Source organism: Salmo salar, chromosome 01 (genome assembly GCF_965601325.2).
Source record: "Salmo salar chromosome 01, fSalSal1, whole genome shotgun sequence".
NCBI lineage: Eukaryota > Metazoa > Chordata > Actinopteri > Salmoniformes > Salmonidae > Salmo > Salmo salar.
The window spans coordinates 21926200-21947730 of NC_138291.1; the positions used below are offsets into that span (position 1 = coordinate 21926200).

The 21531-nt window shown below is 43.5% G+C and overlaps 1 protein-coding gene across 3 annotated transcripts in view; it reads right to left on the reverse strand.

Annotated features, from left to right (window-relative positions):
• LOC106574720 (palmitoyltransferase ZDHHC14) overlaps window positions 1-21531 on the reverse strand; it is a 100472-nt gene that overhangs the window by 17971 nt on the left and 60970 nt on the right. For all 3 annotated transcript variants that reach the window (XM_014150770.3, XM_014150856.3, XM_045714980.2), the window contains exons 4-7: window positions 14618-14773; window positions 5870-6007; window positions 4593-4641; window positions 320-422 (exon numbers count right to left, since the gene is read on the reverse strand). In XM_014150770.3, coding sequence (XP_014006245.1) covers window positions 320-422; window positions 4593-4641; window positions 5870-6007; window positions 14618-14773 — 446 coding nt within the window. The remainder of the gene's footprint in view (window positions 1-319; window positions 423-4592; window positions 4642-5869; window positions 6008-14617; window positions 14774-21531) is intronic.

A 21531-nucleotide genomic window follows, 5' to 3' on the forward strand; every position in this document is an offset into this window, starting at 1 on the left:
TGTAATCTGGTAGGAGACAGGAGATGGCTGGGGGTTTAGTAGTGTCTGTGTAATCTGGTAGGAGACAGGAGATGGCTGGGGGTTTAGTAGTGTCTGTGTAATCTGGTAGGAGACAGGAGATGGCTGGGGGTTTAGTAGTGTCTGTGTAATCTGGTAGGAGACAGGAGATGGCTGGGGGTATGGATAAACCCTGCAGGTACTGGATGTCTTACACATGAGAACTTCAGCAATTTAAGAGAAATCCAGTTAAACACTTACCAATCCTCTTAACTTGTGAAGCAGAGAGAGAGTGAATGAGTGTGTGTGTCCATGTACTCACATCTTCATTTGTGGTCTGGTTGGAGCTGATCAGGTATGTGTGGAATCCAGACAGCCCCACTATGGACCAGACAGAGAAGAAACACACCACCACCTCCAGCACAGTGACCAAAGGGTTAAGGAAAACCTGACACACACACAGTCCTATGCTACAGCTCAGTAACAGGTGCATGCTCTTGAAACAGGTTTGCTTCAATCCCTCTCCTTGCCCTAACCTGGGCTCAAACTAGGCATTCTCTGAACACAACTGCCTCCCACGAAGCATCGTTACCTATCACTAATGCAAGGGGGGAAAAAATACTTCAAGGTCTCAGAGCGAGTGATATCACCGATTGAAACGCTATTTCCCACCAGGTACGCTCTCTTATTGACAGACAGACACACACTCTCTCTTTCCCTCACATACACACATCAAACACACAGAGTGGAGGGAAGGAAAGGGCAGTATTGACCTGCTGCCAATGCCTGTCCTTACTCTAGCTAGCCTGCCTGGCCCTCTGTTCACTTGACTGGAAACAGCATGGTAGTACAGTGGAACAGTGGTCTCAAAAGATCAGGAACAGCAGGATCAGGATCAGAATCAGAATCAGCAGGATCAGAATCAGCAGGATCAGAATCAGCAGGATCAGAATCAGCAGGATCAGAAGCAGCAGGATCAGAAGCAGCAGGATCAGAAGCAGCAGGATCAGAAGCAGCAGGATCAGAAGCAGCAGGATCAGAAGCAGCAGGATCAGAAGCAGCAGGATCAGAAGCAGCAGGATCAGAAGCAGCAGGATCAGAAGCAGCAGGATCAGAAGCAGCAGGATCAGAAGCAGCAGGATCAGAAGCAGCAGGATCAGAAGCAGCAGGATCAGAAGCAGCAGGATCAGAAGCAGCAGGATCAGAAGCAGCAGGATCAGAAGCACAATCAGCAGCAGCAGGATCAGAATCACAATCAGGAGCAGCAGGATCAGAAGCAGCAGGATCAGCAGCAGCAGGATCAGAAGCAGCAGGATCAGAAGCAGCAGGATCAGAAGCAGCAGTATCAGAAGCAGCAGGATCAGAAGCAGCAGGATCAGAAGCAGCAGGATCAGAAGCAGCAGGATCAGAAGCAGCAGGATCAGAAGCAGCAGGATCAGAAGCAGCAGGATCAGAAGCAGCAGGATCAGAAGCAGCAGGATCAGAAGCAGCAGGATCAGAAGCAGCAGGATCAGAAGCAGCAGGATCAGAAGCACAATCAGCAGCAGCAGGATCAGAATCACAATCAGGAGCAGCAGGATCAGAATCACAATCAGGAGCAGCAGGATCAGAATCACAATCAGGAGCAGCAGGATCAGAATCACAAATCAGGAGCAGCAGGATCAGTTAGAGCGATATGGCCAAAAGATGGCAGTATTTTTAACATTTTTGATGGTATGATGGTATTTGATAAATTTTACACTGCCACATAGGGCTGCGAAATATGGGCAAAAAATCTAGGCCTTATTTTGATTTATTATTATTTTAATCGTTTTTCTTTTTTACCCCCTTTTTCGATCTTGTCTTATTACTGCAACTCCCCAATGGGCTCAGGAGTCGAAGGTCAAGGCCTGCATCCTCCAAACCACGCTTCTTAACACCCGCCCGCTTAACCCAGAAGCCAGCCGCACCAAAGTGTTGGAGGAAACACTGTTCAACTGACGATGAGGTCAGCATACAGGTGAACTGCCCGCCACAAGGAGTCGCTAGAGCGCGATGAGCCATGTAAAGCCCCCCCCCCCCCCCCGGCCAAACCCTCCCCTAACCCGGACGATGCTGGGCCAATTGTGCGCTGCCCTATGGGACTCCCAATCACAGCCGGTTGTGATACAGCCCGGGATCGAACCCGGGTCTATAGTGGCACCTCTAGCATTGCGATGCAGTGCCTTAGACCGCTGTGCCAGTAGGGAGGCACTAGGCCTTATTGTTTTACCAAATGTTACAATTGTGATTTGACTCACAATTTAGATCAAAACACCTCTGTGAACTATTGGAATCATGGAAATAGAATGATTATTCTAATTCTATAGTTAGAATATAATATTGGGCACTTTGAATACAGTGTTGTTTGACATGACACCAAAAGAAAATGCCAGGGAGGAGTTATTGTGACAGGTTAGGAACCAAAGTGTTGGTCAGTGTTTCCTAGGGGTCCCTATAATCTTAGGCTTCGTTAAGTATTTTCTCTTAGCTACTTTATGGTTTCCCGGACACAGATTAAGTCTAGTCTACTCTATGTAGCTAACATATTCATATAGCCTTATGTAGCTAACATATTCATGCTACGCCTATTCCTCATTGATTTCGAAGGTTTAGGCCAACACCATTACTGCTATCAGGCTGTATAGCTAGCTATGTTTGCTCTAACTCAGAACATTTATTAGCTAACTAGCCAGCAAACTAAAATTAGCGATTAGCATTAGCGGCTAACTCGATTCAGCCACAACTTGCAAAGACAAAAAAAGTGTTTGCAGATATAAGAAACAAATAGTGTAATTATAGAATGCTTGTGGATTTATATGAATAAGAATCAAAGAAACCACATCGTTGTCATCAACATTGCTGCATTGACCATGCAGACTGAACACAAGTGTCTCGTGGTTGAGCAACAACAAACGCGCTCCTTGAGTGACAGGGGGGACCAGGTCTGTGTGGAAAGCGGCATGGAGAGAGAGAGAGAGCGGGGAGGGATGACTCAAGTAGCGGAGTAAACTATAAAAATGGACATAACACAGCGTATCACATTTAACAAATTAAACATTCAAATACCGTTATAGAAGGTAAAGTATAAACCCAAATCGGTCAATGCATCAATACCAGTATATTGTAAAATATGGTATACTGCCAAACCCTAATCCCAGTGAGGAGTTATGCAAAAGTGCTTCCCCTGGGCTGCTGCTACTACTGTTATTATGTCATGACTCCTGTACCAGCCTTGCATACACACACACCCACATACAGTCACATGTATACATTTATTTATTTTATTTAACTAGGCAAGTCAGTTAAGAACAAATTCTTATTTACAATGACGGCCTAGGAACAGTGGGCTAACTGCCTTGTTCAGGGGCAGAATGACAGATTTTTACCTTGTCAGCTCAGGGATTCAATCCAGCAACCTTTCAGTTACTGGACCAACGCTGTAACCACTAGGCTACCTGCCGCCCCATACATACACTAAAAGAAAAGAGAACACACAAGGCATGATCGAGTTAATCCAACCACTGTCTCCTCCATGATGACTTTCTGCCCCCCCTCTCAAGGACAAGCAAAGGATGTCATCATTCACATACAGGGGACTGGTGAGATAGATGTTATCAGGCCTCATCCCCTGCCTGCCTTTTTAAAGCGCTGTGCTGCTGTACAACATTGGGCTGCTGTGTTATCAGCTGAGCCTGCCACACAGTTCCTCACCAGAGGGCCTGACGTGCTTCTTATCTCCCTGAGAGAGGAGAGAGCAGCAGCATGCCTACAGACAAATGAAGCCCGACAGACAGAGAGACACACTCACACATCAAGCAGCCTGGCTGGCAGATTCTAGATGAATTACCTGAGGGCCGGGCCGCTGAAATGGAGAATACAGTCTACAGTTGTCTGGGAGATGAGAGGCACAGAGGGCTGACACTAGTAGAGGTTACAGGGAAATCATAGAACAGTTCCATGTTGAGGATTTGCTGAAAACTAAAGCATTCCAATAAATAAAATATACATATATTGTAGTAAATATTTGATCTGGGCAGAATAAAATGCCTGGCCCTAAAATCAAAGCAAAACTACTGTTCCTCTGCAGTTGTGCAGAGACTATGGGATGGCTAGCAGCTAGCTTCTAGTAGTATTTTGAACAGTAGTGGCCACAGGGTCAGCCACAGGGTCAGCCACAGGGTCAGCCACAGGGTCAGCCACAGGGTCAGCCACAGGGTCAGCCACAGGGTCAGCCACAGGGTCAGCCACAGGGTCAGCCACAGGGTCAGCCACAGGGTCAGCCACAGGGACTGGAGGACACAACAGGACAAATCCTGCTGTTTGGAATGCAATACCACTGAGAGATAGAGAGAGAGAGGGAGAGAGGGAGAGATACTGTACAGAGAGATCAAGACAATTTAGATGAGAGGGAGAGAGTCACAGAGGCACCAGTTGGGACAGCAGTCATGCACAGCAGAGCTGAAGAACAGGACAGATCACAGCATGGAAGAGGCAGGGACTGGCAGGAGAAGGCAGAAGAGGAACGAGAAAACACACACAACTTGCATCCATCACACCATTATGAGAAAGGATATCTAGCAGGAGTGTCTTTGAGGGTGTTGAGGAACCCTTGTCGATGGGATCCTGCAGTGAAAGACGAGAGTTTAATAACAGTTAAACATTCTAAAGAATCTAAAACCTCCTAAATCAATCAGAAAACAACCTTTAGACTGAGTAAGGTGAAAGGTCAGGCGCAGAGCTTGGCTTTGAATGGAGCGAAGCCCGATGCACTGTAGGCTACTAGGGGATAGAGCACAATACCCTCAAAGCTGACAACATATAACAATACCAGTTAGAAGGTCAAAATACCATGGCACCTACAATATATCTGACACTATGTTAGGGAGTGAGAGCCCTTCTCAAAAAGAGACAATATCATTAGTCTACAGTGAAATGTTTTGACTAATAGGCTAGGACTATGAGAGCAGCAGAAGATAACCCGTCTGTACTGGCACCCAAGATACTGATAGTGATAAGCCTTCAGAGTATAAAGTGGCGTACAGCTCTCCCTGTGCTGTGTGTACACATAACGATGCAGGGTGGATTGGATATCATACGCCATAAACACTTAGTAGCTTTTTTAAAAATTCAGTCAGCAAGTTTATGCTGAGGCTGAGCAAGACAGAGCGCACCCACTTTAATTGCCATTACATTTTAACTGCCATCTGGGATACAGGATAGAGAGGGGAGAAGGAGCACAATCAGATACGGCCATCTAGCCTAATTCGGTCACCAGAGACATATTGATCTCTGTGCTGCTCGTCTCATCCATAACAGTGACAGGTGTTTCTAGCTAGGAGCCCTGCACAGAGGACTACTATAATTATATGGGCTGTACAGGAGGGGGGCTTGGTAACCTTGTTATAGTGACGTGGGCAGAGTCAATATAACACTTTGTAAACAGAGCAGACTTCTCTTCAGAAGGAGACTAGAATGTCTATTTTGCCCACAGTCAAAATCAAGAGAAGGATACAAAAGAAAGATCAACTGAAGAGAATTCTCTGTTGGTTAATTTGTGACTTTCATTCTTTTCTCCAGTTGTTTTCCCAGCCGTCATCCTCACCCACTCTCCCTCACCCACTCTCCCTCACCCACACACACACAGACTCTACTATCTGCTCACTCTTAGGGGGATGGTAAGGAGCCAGAATACTGCTGGGATCACAACGCCCGCCCACTTACAACCTGCTGGCTAGCTGCTCTTACACAACCAGAACCAGGAGGAAGAGGTGTGTGTGTGTGTGTGTGTGTGTGTGTGTGTGTGTGTGTGTGTGTGTGTGTGTGTGCACAATCTTTATTGTCAATTACTTACGTAAGATGACATGTGTGATGACAAAAGCGAAGATGAAGATTGTGAGGAAGGAGAGGGAGAGGATGAACATGTAGAAGAAACGGTAGTTCCTTTTCCCAACACAGTTCCCCACCCAGGGACAGTGGTGGTCAAAACGCTCTGCGGAGAAAGAGAAGAGAGAAACTCACATTAAAGACACATTAAGCAAGTGCAATGATGCTTGGGAGAGAGATACACAGCGAGAAAGGGGGAGGGTGCAGAGAGAGCGAATGACAGAGACAGAATGACAGAGAAACAGACACAGAGACAGATAGAGACAGAGAGAGAGAATAAGGTGTAGATGGAATATTTATATTAAGTGTACTAGAGCTTTGAGACATTGCCTACCTGCCAGCGAGAGGAAGCTGGCTACAGTCAGGTACAAAGGTAGGTAGAGGTATGCCTCTGAAAAACAGCAGTATATTCAAAGCACCACAGACACACAGTATGTAACCCACATACAGTTCACCATTACCACCTTGATGGCAAATTAAAATGTTGCTATTTATAGTTAAAGTGCCTGTCCCTGGGGCGCACGCACACACACAGCAGTGGGCCTTCTTGGCACCTTTACCACACTCCTACCTAAACCTCCCTGGCAGAATGTGAACTGTGATTATAATGGAAATGATCCACATCCCACATTACATCCAAATTACAGGAAGTAAGCCTTCCCTTTGAGCCCTGGCATGATTAGCTACTGTTTCAGACTGCTGCTGCCTATTCAAACAGGAGCTATTACACAGAGGGGAGGGAGGCTGTGTATCCACAGCCCAAATCTGCAGCGGAGTTAAGTGGGTCTGTGAATGAGTGGTACTGTGGGCACATGGATAATAACATCCTGAGAGACCTCCATTAGGGACTTGTCTGACTGTATGAGGACTTGAAGCTGACAGGAGGCAAAGGACCATTATAGTAGAGTCCAGTGTGCCAGTACTGTTACCATGTAGATCGCTTCAGACACCACTCAGTACAGTTTCCCAGGCAGATTGCTTCAGACACCACTCAGTACAGTTCCCAGGCAGATTGCTTCAGACACCACTCAGTACAGTTTCCCAGGCAGATTGCTTCAGACACCACTCAGTACAGTTTCCCAGGCAGATTGCTTCAGACACCACTCAGTACAGTTTCCCAGGCAGATTGCTTCAGACACCACTCAGTACAGTTCCCAGGCAGATCGCTTCAGACACCACTCAGTACAGTTTCCCAGGCAGATTGCTTCAGACACCACTCAGTACAGTTCCCAGGCAGATTGCTTCAGACACCACTCAGTACAGTTTCCCAGGCAGATTGCTTCAGACACCACTCAGTACAGTTTCCCAGGCAGATTGCTTCAGACACCACTCAGTACAGTTTCCCAGGCAGATTGCTTCAGACACCACTCAGTACAGTTTCCCAGGAAGATTGCTTCTGACACCACTCAGTACAGTTTCCCAGGAAGATTGCTTCAGACACCACTCAGTACTGTTTTCCAGGCAGATTGCGTCAGACACCACTCAGTACTGTTTTCCAGGCAGATTGCGTCAGACACCACTCAGTACTGTTACCAGGCAGATTGCTTCAGACACCACTCAGTACTGTTACCAGGCAGATTGCTTCCAACACCACTCTTTCAATAGAAATAAAAGACAGAATGTCTGGTGATGAGGTGGTTTGTGTGTGTTTGTATGCACGTCCGTGTGTGTGTGTGTTATTAATCTCACAAAGCCAGAGTCCAGTCTCAGAGAACCTACTGTCAGGATTCAGTTCTGGCAACGTGCCTCCAAAATATGCCTGGGCATGCATGAATACAATAGAATAAAAGGTGAACTTCGGCGCTTAGCTTAAACATTTTGTGAAAACAATCTATGTTTGGAACACTATCGAAATACACAGCTTTTGGATATTTGCCATTTAAATCTCAATACTACGAGCTATGTAAAGATAATAAGGAATGTGCATGCTGTGAGGGAGCTAGGAGAGGAGCTTAACTTCTCTAGGGTAGGGGGCAGTATTTTGACATCCGGATGAAAGGCGTGCCCAAATTAAACTGCCTGCTACTCAGGCTCAGAAGGTAGGATATGCATAATATTAGTAGATTTGGATAGAAAACACTCTGAAGATTCTAAAACTGTTTGAATGATGTCTGTGAGTATAAAATAACTCATATGGCAGGCAAAACCCTGAGAAATATCCAACCAGGAAGTGTGGAAACCTGAGGCTTGTAGTTTTTTCAATTGATTCCCTATTCAAACTACAGTGACTTAGGGTTCATTTTGCACTTCCAAAGGCTTCCACTAGATGTCAACAGTCTTTAGAACATTGTTCCATGCTTCTACTGTGAATATGGAGCGAACAAGAGGGCCTGGAGTCAGATGAGTGAGGAAATGACATGAGCTCAGAGGGGCGCGCTCACGTGAGTGTGAGCTGTGTTCCTTTTCTTTTCTGAAGACTTGGGAATTGTCCGGTTGGAATATTACTGAAGATTTATGTTAACCTCTAGGGTAGGGGGCAGTATTTGCACGGCCGGATAAAAAACGTACCCGATTTAATCTGGTTATTACTAATGCCCAGAAACTAGAATATGCATATAATTATTGGCTTTGGATAGAAAACACCCTAAAGTTTCTAAAACTGTTTGAATGGTGTCTGTGAGTATAACAGAACTCATATGGCAGGCAAAAACCTGAGAAGATTCCTTACAGGAAGTGGCCTCTGACCATTTCTTGGGCTTCTACACTCTCTTTATTGAAAACTGAGGATCTCTGCTGTAACGTGACACTTCCTACGGCTCCCATAGGCTCTCAGAAGGCGGCAAACCGCTGAATCATGCCTTTGGAGCCCCTGGCTGAAAAACAGTAGCGCATTTGGATAGTGGTCGATCAGAGAACCATGAGACTGAGGCGCGTGCACGAGGCGACACCATGTTTTTATTTTTTCGTCTTTGAACTAAAACAGGGTTTCCCGGTCGGAATATCATTGCTTTTTTACGAGAAAAATCGCATAAAAATTGATTTTAAACAGCGGTTGACATGCTTCGAAGTACGGTAATGGAATATTTAGAAATTTTGTGTCACGAAACGCGTCGGGCGCGTCACCCTTCGTCACCCTTCGGATAGTGTCTTGAACGCACGAACAAAACAGAGGATATTTGAACATAACTATGGATTCTTTTGAACCAAACCAACATTTGTTATTGAAGTAGAAGTCCTGGGAGTGCATTTTGACGAAGAACAGCAAAGGTAATCCAATTTTTCTTATAGTAAATCTGACTTTGGTGAGGGCTAAACTTGGTGGGTGTCTAAATAGCTAGCCCGTGATGGCTGGGCTTTCTACTCAGAATATTGCAAAATGTGCTTTTGCCGAAAAGCTATTTTAAAATCGGACATAGCGATTGCATAAAGGAGTTCTGTATCTATAATTCTTAAAATAATTGTTATGTTTTTTGTGAACGTTTCTCGTGAGTAATTTAGTAAATTCACCGGAAGTTTGCGGTGGGTATGCAAGTTCTGAACGACACATGCTAATGTAAAAAGCTGGTTTTTGATATAAATATGAACTTGATTGAACAAAACATGCATGTATTGTATAACATAATGTCCTAGGATTTTCATCTGATGAAGATCATCAAAGGTTAGTGCTGCATTTAGCTGTGGTTTGGGTTTATGTGACATTATATGCTAGCTTGAAAAATGGGTGTCTGATTATTTCTGGCTGGGTACTCTGCTGACATAATCTAATGTTTTGCTTTCGTTGTAAAGCCTTTTTGAAATCGGACAGTGTGGTTAGATTAACGAGAGTCGTCTTTAAAATGGTGTAAAATGTTTGATAAATTGAAGTAATAGCATTTCTAAGGTATTTGAATAACGCGCCACGGGATTCCACTGGCTGTTGAGTAGGTGGGACGATTTCGTCCCACCTACCCTAGAGAGGTTAAAAATATCCTAAAGATTGATGCTATACATTGTTTGACATATTTCTACGAACGTAAATAAAACTTTTTTTTACTTTTCGTCGTGACATTTTCGCGCGCTTCCTGCATTTGGAGTAGTGGACTGAACGCACGAACAAAAAGGAGGTATTTGGACATAAATTATAGACTTTATCGAACAAAACAAACATTTATTGTGGACCTGGGATTCCTGGGAGTGCATTCTGATGAAGGTCATCAAAGGTAAGTGAATATTTATAATATTATTTCTGAGTTTTATTGACGCCACAAAACGGCGGGTTTGGTTTCGTGTCTGAATGCTGTACTCAGATTATTGCAAAGTGTGCTTTCGCTGTAAAGTTTTTGGAAATCTGACACAGTGGTTGCATTAAGGAGAAGTGTATCTATAATTCTTTGAATTACAGTTTAATATTTTATCAATGTTTATGATGAGTATTTCTGTAAATTGATGTGCTCATTCACCGGTAGTTTTGGGAGACAAAACATTTCTGAACATTACACACCAATGTAAAATGGGGTTTTTGGATATAAATATGAACTTTATCGAGCAGAACATACATGTATTGTGTAACATGAAGTCCTATTAGTGCCATCTGATGAAGATCATCAAAGGTTAGCGATTCCTTTTAGCTGCATTTCTGGTTTTTGTGATGCCTCTCCATGCTTGGAAAATGGCTGTGTGGTTTTTCTTGTCAAGGTGATGTCCTAACATAATCTAATGTTATGCTTTCGCCATAAAGCCTTTTTGAAATCGGACAATGTGGTTGGATTAAGAAGAAGTGTATCTTTAAAATGGAATATAATAGTTGTATGTTTGAGAAATTTGAATTATGCAAATGTTTTTGTTTCGAATTTGGCGCCCTGCTATTTCACTGGCTGTTGAATAGTGTGTCCCGCAGGTGGGAAGGTCACGTCCCACATACCCAAGAGAGGTTAAGGAAGAGAAAAGTAAACAGAGAATGTGATGAGCAGGGCTGTCACCGTTCTGGAATTTTGGATGATGGTTATTTTTCAGCCAAATGATTACGATCACCATTGTAATCGTTTGAATAGCAAAAAAACAAGAACACTTGCAAATGTTCTCCTCAGCTCTTTTCTGCTCCTGACATGTGCTGTTGCTGCTGCAGGGAGGTGCGTTACCTAGGCAACCGAAGGCACCTTGCTGAAACAAGGAGCAACAAAGGTGTATGTTACCCTCCTCCCATGTTTCATGATTAACAACTCATTGTGTGATTGTGGTAACGAACAAGAATTCAAGTCCTTTTGCTCTCCCGATTTGTAATGAATTACCTATCGAGAGAATTCTCTTCGGTCACTGTCACGGTCGTGCATATTCCCCCTCAAGCAGACACCACGACGGCTCTAAAGAAACCACACTGGACTTTGTCCAAACTGGAAACTGCATATCCTGAGGCTGCATTTAATCTAGCTGGGGACTTTATTAATGCAAATCTGAGGAAAAAAACGACTAAAGTTTTATCAACACATCGCCTACGCTACATGCTCATCGAGGACTCTTGACTACTCCCCCTTCTGGGACTACAAGGCCCACCCCGCCCTCCCTTCAGGCAAATCAGACCACACCTCCATTCTGCTCATCCCTTCCTATAAGCAGAAACTTAAAACAGGAAGATCCCGTGGTAAGGAAATCCAATCAATCATTATTGTTATTAGCTCCGGTTCTCCATGACTGACATCAGAAAGACATTTAAGTGCGTTAAACCTCGCAAGGTAGCTGGCCCAGACAGCATCCCTAGCCGTGTCCTCAGAGCATGTGCAGACCAGCTGGCTGTAGTGTTTACAGTCAAATTCAATCTGTCCCTATCCCAGTCTGTTGGACCTTACTTTCTTCAAAATGTCCACCATTGTTCCTGTACTCAAGAAAGCGAAGGTAATTGAAATAAATGTTTATTGCCCTGTAGCACTCACTTCTGTCATCATGAAGTACTTTGGGAGGCTTTTTACGGATCATATTACCTCCACCTTACCCAACACCCTAGACACACTTCAATTTGCATACTGCTCCAACAGATCCACGGATGATTCAATCAGCATTGCACTGCACACTGTTCTATTCCATCTGGACAAGAAGAATACATACACTACCGGTTAAAAGTTATTGAACACCTACTCATTCAAGGGTTATTTTCAAACATTGCAGAATAATAGAGAAGACATCAAAACTATGAAACACATATGGAATCACGTAACAACCAAAAAAGTGTTAAACAAATCAAAGTATTTGTTATATTTGAGATTCTTCAAATAGCCACCCTTTGCCTTGATGACAGAATTGCACACTCTTGGCATTTTCTCAACCAGCTTCATGAGGTAGTCACCTGGAATGCATTTCAATTAACAGGTGTGCCTCCTTAAAAGTTAATTTGTGGAATTTCTTTCCTTCTTAATGCGTTTGAGCCAATCAGTTGTGTTGTGGTATACAGAAAATAGCCCTATTTGGTACAAGACCAAGTCCATATTATGGCAAGAACAGCCCAAATAAGCAAAGAGAAACGACAGTCCATCATTACTTTAAGACATGAAGGTCAGTCAATCCAGAAAATGTCTTCAAGTGCAGCAGCAAAAATCATCAAGCGCTATGATGAAACTGCCTCTCATGAGGACCGCCACAGGAATGGAAGACCCAGAGTTACCTCTACTCTAGAGAATAAGTTCATTAGAGTTACCAGCCTCAGAAATTGCAGCCCAAATAAATGCTTCACAGTGTTCAAGTAACAGACACATCTTAACATCAATTGTTCAGAGGATACTGTGTGAATGAGGCCTTCATGCACGAATTGCTGCAAAGAAACCACTACTAAAGGACACAAATAAGAAGAAGAGACTTGCTTGGGCCAAGAAACATGGGCAATGGACATTAGACTGGTGGAAATGTGTCCTTTGGTCTGGAGTCCAAATTGGAAAGTTTTGGTTCCAACCACTGTCTTTGTGAGCCGCGGTGTGGGTGAATGGATGATCTCTACATGTGTATATCCCATTGTGAAGCATGAAGGAGGAGGTGTGATGGTGTTTTGATGGTGAAACTGTGATTTATTTAGAAATCACGGCACACTTAACCAGCATGGCTACCACAGCATTCTGCAGCGATACGCCATCCCATCTGGTTTGGATAAAAATAAAAGATTAAGATGGGCAAAAGAACACAGACACTGGACAGAGGAACTCTGCCTAGAATGCCGGCATCCCGGAGTCGTCTCTTCACTGTTGACGTTGAGACTGGTGTTTTGCGGGTACTATTTAATTAAGCTGCCAGTTGAGGACTTGAGAGGCATCTGTTTCTCAATCTAGACACTCTAATGTACTTGTCCTCTTGCTCAGTTGTGCACCATGGCCTCCCACTCCTCTTTCTATTCTGGTTAGCGCCAGTTTGTCTGTTCTGTGAAGGGAGTAGTACACAGCGTTGTACGAGATCTTCAGTTTCTTTGCAATTTCTCGCATGGAATAGCCTTCATTTCTCAGAACAAGAATAGACTGACGAGTTTCAGAAGAAAGTACTTTGTTTCTGGCCATTTTGAACCTGTAATCAAACCCAGAAATGCTGATGCTCCAGATACTCAACTAGTCTAAAGAAGGCCAGTATTATTGATTCTTTAAAATCAGGACTGCAGTTTTAGGCTGTGCTAACATAATTGCAAAAATGTTTTCTAATGATCAATTAGCCTTTTAAAATGATAAACTTGGATTAGCTAACACAACGTGCCATTGGAACACAATAGTGATGGTTGCTGATAATGGGCCTCTGTATGCCTATGTAGATATTCCATTAAAAATCAGCCGTTTCCAGCTACAATAGTCATTTACAACATCAACAATGTCTACACTGTATTTCTGATCAATTGTATGTTATTTTCTTGGACAAAAATGTTGAACGGTAGTGTATATTCCAGACTGGAACTAGGAACATAAGCATTTCGCAACACCCGCGATAACATCTGCTAAGCACATCTGCTAAGTATATGTGACCAATACCATTTTATTTGATTTGAAGAGGTTGAGAAAAGCCCTAGGTCAGTCACAGAATCTCAGACAAGCCAGTCAGTGAGAAGCCTAGAGAGAGCATGCTCACTGCTCGTGTGGAAGGGAGAAGCAAATCCTCCTGCTTCTTCCTCTACTGCTTCAGGGAGTGGCCTGCTTTTCCACTACAAAAAGATAGGGAGAGAGGGACAGACAGGCTGCACTGCAGGTGGGGGGATGTGGGTGGAGAAAAGGAGATGGAGGATGGGAGAAAGTTGTTCAGTGAAAACAATGTCCCTCTGAGTGTTGTAAAAGCTCCAATCTCCCCACAACAGAACAGGCCTGGGGTGGTGGGTGATTCAGAGTGAGTTATATAAGAAGGGGGGCTCAAGATTTCATAATGACAGTTGTGTCATCCATCTTTCTCTGCTCAGTGTTAATGAGCCCATAAATCCCTAGCCAAATGGGGTCTCTGGGAAAAGAACAGGAGAACACAACAAGAGGGAGGCTGTGGCTCTGTGGAGGCTGAGCAGTGATCACTGAGTCTCAGGTGGGCCTGGAGAGAAGGCTGGAAGACCAATGCTTCATCTGTTGAACACCATAGAAGTCGAGTCTTAACATTCCTAAGGAGGAATGTTACTCCCTGTGACATGACATAGCTTTTAGCTACATGTATATACAGTGAACACAAAGATGCAGAAAACAAACACAAATTGAGACATAGAAAAATATCTGCACACATAGGCAAACACATTTGCACACACACACACTTCACCTTCAGTCCACCCACCCTCCCAGCATATGTGGCCCACACAGTGACTCACCGACACAGTTGTCACAGAGGCTGCAGTGTGAGGCACGCGGTGGTCTGAAGATCTTACAGGTAAAGCAGTACTTGAGCTTGACCGTCTGCCCATTGATGACCACCTCTTTCGTCCTGGGGGGCGGCCGGTACCCTGAACTGGAGCCATTGGCTACATCTGTCAGGGAGAATCAGACTTAAATCACTGGGAAATTAAATTGCAGTCTGCTACTTTTGGCAAACAATACACTTCAAACCTAGCCTCATTCATTGTCATGCTATTGAAGAGTTGGCTAGTTCCAACACATAGTGTATGGGAGGAGGGTACTACAATCCTGCACAAAACAGGGTCTCCGTCCATACAAGCCTCTACAGGAACCAAAGTGAAGTCAAAATGGAACGGTCACAATAAACTAGACCTATTTGTTAGTAGTGTATTGGTCATGTGAACAGTAGAATGAAAAGCCTTTTAAAAATGTTGGTTCATTACTAAATTCATGTCTGGCTCTGAAAGCAGAAAGAGAATCAGCCAGAGAACTGTTCAGCACCTGCTGTCCTGACATCACACTGTGACCGATCTATTCTGACCTGCTCAGAACAACATGCCCTTCACTCTGATCACAATAAATGTCTCAGCTGGAGGAAACACAACCTGGTAAGTCAAACAGGTTATTTTCTCAACAGAATTAAATGCTTTAATAAAATCCCTCACCGTGGTAAATGTAGTAAAACGGCTTGGCAGCAGGGAGGATGATCACAATAAGAGAAATTACTGTGTGGATGATTATGTAAAAAATATGATGTAGGGTTATCACCCATAAAATGATTATTTCATTCAAATGTATAGAAATATGTTCATTCAATAGAGAGTTGCGTCAGGAAAACAATAGTCCAAACCCCATGCATCTACCATATATGGTTCAACATTTCATGAACACTGTCAAATACAACTATATTAAGGTTATAATACTGTAGAGAACAATGTAATGATTCATTATATGTGATATATAATGACATAGGGAAAATAAAATGTTTTAACATTCATTTCGTAGCACCCTCTTGAATTGCCCCGTTTTCTCTACATTCTAGAGTTGTGAGTGAACGCCTTATATGAACATAGGAAAAGCACAACATGTATAACTGCCATGCTGGTTTCTGAAGCCCTCTCTCGTGTGGTAGAGTGTGTGGGAAAGAGTGTGTGTGGGTGGATCATTGCGTGCCTCTAAAACACAGTGGCCAAGCTGGAGTGGTGTGTGTGCACAACTCAACGGGAGCCCTCTTTTCAGCGTGATCAGTGCACTCCCTCCATCCTCTCCTCCTGCATACAGAACGAGGGATAGTCAACCAGGAGGTAAGTGAATGAGTGGGAGGAGAATTAACAACTCTACATTCGTCAAACAGAGCTTCCAACAGATAGTAGAAAGGTCAGGTGATGTTGCTGAACTGAACTGCATGCTATTCATACTGAATAATGTACTGGGCTCAAAAGAGGGACCCCTCATCATCCTTCATTTTTATTGTGTTGACGTCTATGAAAACATGTCCATAAACGCCAATCAAGGACATCAAGCTGCCTCTAAAATGAGAAGCGTCACAGCATAATGACTGTATAAAAATCACATCTAGCCTCACATACATTTAACAGCTCCCTAGCTCTCCATGATGTGTTCTTCAAGCCCCTGTCTGATGAACAGCTAATGAAATGTTCATGGACTGACTGTGCATGGAGCCTAGACTACTGCTGCTGCTTCTTACAAACATAAGTCACTCATTTCACTCAGCTAGACCACCAGCAGTGATGTGGGGAAACAATCTATACAGTTAAATATCGCAATATTATTTTGGGACGATATTATAGCGATATTTGACTTCAAGTGTATATATTTTTTTGCTACCGCGAGTCGGCTGTACTTCCCCAAAATTCCAGTATTTTCATCCTATAGCTTGTTCTCCATCTTCTTTTGAACCAATATGTTTTCAGCGTTTTTATTTCCCTGATCAAAACTCATTTTCTCAATCCTTGGGCAGTCTGCCTAAGCACTTTTTCAGGTCGTCTAAGTCCAAACAGTGTAAAAAATATCTTTTTTATAATATAATCTTTCAGAACGAACAATCACCAACATAAAAGCTAGACAGTCAGGGAGAATTGAAAATTACCAAAACAATGAATTTAGCATTATTCATTTTGTTATTTTTGAGCAAAGGAACACAGAATTGCAGGAAACTAGCTTTAAAACTGCAAAATGTTCTCTCAGATCTACGGCGGAATACGTAGAATGGCAGGAAATTAATGTTAAAACGGCAACATTTTCTCTCAGCTGCATGGCAAAATGTGTACAATTGAAGTAAATAAGCTTTAAAACCGATGACCGACCACACTTATTGCCACGCCCACCACCCAAGCCCCTTTTTGAGCCAGCAATAAAAATCGCAGTATCGAATCGAAATACATATAGAATCGTGAGAATCACAATACATATCGTATCGGCACGTAAGTATCGCGATAATATCATATCGTGAGGTCCCTGGCAATTGCCAAGCCTAACCACCAGCATAAACTGTAAAACACTGTCTGGCTACAACTGTATCAAGACGTACTGTAGGCTGAAACATTAACAGACAAACAACGAGGAATAACATTGAGTGTAGCCTAATCCTTTTCTATTGACTGTGAAATAAACATTCACCTGCTTCTCTCGTCTAAAAGATCACATCTAAAAACACACAAACACACCTAGGCAAATACTGAAAGCTCTAAATAGATGGATCTCAATAGCTAGTGAGGTTAAAGGTCATGACCAGGGCCCGTATCCACTAAGTGTCTCAGAGTAGGAGTGCTGATCTATGATCAGTTTTGCCTTCTACATTGATCATAATAAATATGATTATGGACAGATCCTAGATCCACACTTCTACTCTGAAATGCTTTGTGGATACGGGCCAAGGGCACCTGTATCCTCAGGCATCATATAGGGGCGGCAGGTAGCCTAGTGGTTAGAGCATTGGACTAGTAACCAAAAGGTTGCAAGATCGGATCCCCGAGATGACAAGGTAAAAATCTGTTGTTCTGCCCCTGAACAAGGCAGTTAACCCACTGTTCCTAGGCCGTCATTGAAATAAGAACTTTTTTCTTAACTGACTTGCTTAGTTAAATAAAGGTAAAAAAATAATAAATAAATAAATAAATACAGCCACATCTGCTGACAGCAGGTAAGCTAAACAAGTTGAACCACCTTTACAAGGAAAGAATCCCAACTAATTTCTCTCAACTTCTGTGAAAACAAGCCTCTAAAATCAGCCAATGATATGCTCCTTCTCCACTCTCAGTCACAACTATGAGTTTATCTTCACACTTCAGACACCTCTAAGAGGAAAGCTTTTTCTGCTGACTGGGTATGTTTGTATATGGTGTGATCCTAGCCAGAACATTCCATATTTCACAGATTGGATCTAGGCCTAACAGTAGTTTTTCTGTCTGCGACAGAGAGGATAGAATTGGAACGAAGAGGGTAATGATAAAAGGGGTTGATTAGGGAGGGCAGTGGTACAGCTTAACCAGCACACAGAGGCAGAGCAGAGACTGAAGGGGGATTTGATGTCGCCAAAGCGTCCAGCCAGCCCCATCTCGACGGGGTAGATTGAAAATGTCATTGCTATCCTGCAGGGATAGGGAGGTGATAGGGAGAGGATGAGAACAGGACATTAGCAGATGGACCTTCACTCACAGACAACAAAAATAACACTGACCACAGGTTTAATAAGACCGTGACCTGAGACGCTGGCTGAGCCAATACTCTTGAGAAAGACTCTGGACTTAAACTATGAACAAAGAGAAGGGTAGCCTGTACAGACGAGTGCTTACTTCTGATTTCTGAAAGTCAAGTCGACATCACAAACAAGTAATGGGATAATAATAGGTGATATTTGTGATCTCGATTTTCCCGCATTACTTTCACACCCCTGGGGAGCAAAATATGAATAACCAGCAAAACATTCCAGGCCCCATCTTATCTTGACAAGCCATCATCCATCATCTTTCAGACTGTGTGTGTGTCAGCCACACACAGGTCAGACTGTTCTCTCTTCAGGGGGCGCCAGGACTCCAGGGCACCACACCACTGAGGCGTCCCTGTCACCATGGCAACGGTCTCGCCCCCGTAAGATTGTCAGTCTTGATAAGTGTGTTAGTTTGGAGTTGTGCGCCCTTAGCAGTTGGCATCAACTTAAATCCTCACATTAGAGACTACTTTAAAGGAGACTCTGCATGAATGCACCATTTACATCACTGCAGGGACAAGGAGAAGAGGCCCTGTAATTTATGACTATTGAGGAGCATCCATTCTCTGTACAGGACTTCCCAGGCAGATGCTGTTGGTTCCTGTACGTCTGCATGATGAGAAGTAATGAGGCCCATGAGTCCCACAGGGAGACTAGGAGAGCACATCCAGACACACTATCCCTGAGTAAGTACTCACTCTGCCTCTCAGATACAGGCACAGTGGTCTGTGAGTGTGTGTGTCCCCAGTATGCAGAGGCATACAGTAGACAGGGGCCGTCGGTAACAGCAGAGGCCTACCCAGGCCACTAATTGCTCAACAACCTATGGTTTCCTTTCTCTCTTTGTCTGGTCCCATTTGGTAAATTCAACTGGCTGCAATTACTATCCCAGCAGCAGCATCTCTATTCATGGGCCATGAGGCTCCATCCAAAAGGCCTCATCGGAGCCCTTTTATCTCCCAGTCAGGACTGATCATAATCCTCAAGACAGGCCAACAAAACGAGAAAGACCAGAGAGACAGGAAACCATCTTCCAGAGGAAGCCTTCGCTGGCTGGACATAAAGGGAGTGAATACACATTAAAATGCAGAAATAGGCTATCAAACTGGAGAAAAATATTATGTAAGGAGGGTTTTATTAAAATGTGTGTGTGGTATGCTTTCTGGTTGCATAACATAACTCCTGTCCTGGATATCGAGGCTTTGGCAGTTATTTAAACTGTTAGTTGAAGGAAACGTTCCTCTTCAGTGGGTAACAAAGAGCAGGTTTCCTAATGATGATAACACTGAGCATTTACTATGACATCACAAACAGTCACTTCCTATCGCCGCAGGCACACACCCTTGCTACTTCCCCTTGTAACTCTCGGCCACAGATTGCCGTGTGTGCGCGTGCGTGTCAACCACTGTAATAGCCAACCGCCATTGTAAGATTATAAGGATAAGATGTGCTCCCCCCCCCCCCCCCCCCCCCCATAATGGGATTACAAGGTCAAAAGGAATACAATTAAACAAGATAAACTTTACTGAAGTGGAAATACAGATCTGAAAAGTAGGGCTGAGTTATTTTTGGAATGTTTTGAAATCATTACTCAGCCCTAAGATGACAGTCTGTCCTAAAGGGTTCAGTGAGATTCCATTCCACCCGGTTTTGCTTAGTGTTACCAATGAAAACCTGTGAGGGGTGTTTCAGTTCATTTCTGAGGAACTGGTTTCTATTTGTTCCCAGAGAAGAGCATCAGGTTTAAGGACGTGATGAGGGGTAAGGGAAAGGGAGTGTCTAGCCCACAGAGACCATCAATCTAGGCTTTAGCCAGAAGAACACCTCGCTTCTCTTCCAACTCTTCTCAGAGGACATAACTTTTAGGCCTATATTCCTCCTTCTTCCCTTTCTCAACATTATAGGCCTACAGCCTAACTGATATCAAGTTACAGGATTGGTGAAAGTATATTGGTGGAGACCTATCCATGTCTGTCAGATTAAATAAATCCTTCAACAGGGGTTAGGGAAATTGCAGTTACAGTGGGAAGAAAAATTATGTGAACCCTTTAGAATGACCTGGATTTCTGCATAAATTGGTCATAATTGTATCTGATCTTCACCTAAGTCACATAAATAGACAGTCTGCTTAAACTAATAACACACACAACTATACATTTTCATGTCTTTATTGAACACACCGTGTAAACATTCACAGTGCAGGTTGGAACAAGTTGACCCTCATTTGGCAGCAATAACCTCAACCAAACGTTTTCTGTGGTTCCTCCTGCACAATGGTCAGGAGGAATTTTGGACCATTCCTCTTTACAAGACTGTTTCAGTTCCACAATATTCTTGGGATGTCTGGTGTGAACCACTCTCTTGAGGTCATGCCACAGCATCTCAAATCGGGTTTTAGGACAGGACTGACTGGGCCACTCCAGAAGGAGTATTTTCTTCTGCCATTCTGTTGTTGATTTACTTCTGTCTTTTGAGTTGTTGTCCTGTTGCATAACCTAACTTCTGTTGAGCTTCAATTGGACATATAGCCTTACATTTGCCTGCAAAATGTCTTGATAAACTTGGGAATTCCTTTTTCCGTCGATGACAGCAAGCTGTCCAGGTCCTGAAAACATAGTGATGTGTGTTCCTTCCAAACACCACAACTTTAGTTTCATCTGTCCACAGAATATTTGCCAGTAGCGCTGTGGAACATCCAGGTGCTCTTTTGCGAACTTCAGACATGCAGAAATGTTTTTTTTTTGGGACAGCAGTGGCTTCTTCCATGGTGTCCTCCCATGAACACCATTCTTGTTTAGTGTTTTATCTATCATAGACCCTTCAACAGAGATGTTAGCATCTTCCAGAGATTTCTGTAAGTCTTTAGCTGACACTCTAGGATTCTTCTTAAACTCATTGAGCATTCTATGCTGTGCTCTTGCAGTCATCTTTGCAGGACGGCCACTCCTAGGGAGAGTAGCAACAGTGCTGAAATTTCTCCATTTATAGACAATTTGTCTTACCGTGGACTGACTTTTAGAGATACTTTTGTAGCCCTTTCCAGCTTCATTCAAGGAAACAATTCTTAATCTTAGTTATTCTGAGATCTCTTTTGTTAGAGGCATGGTTCACATCAGGCAATGCTTCTTGTAAATAGCAAACTCAAATTTTGTGAGTGTT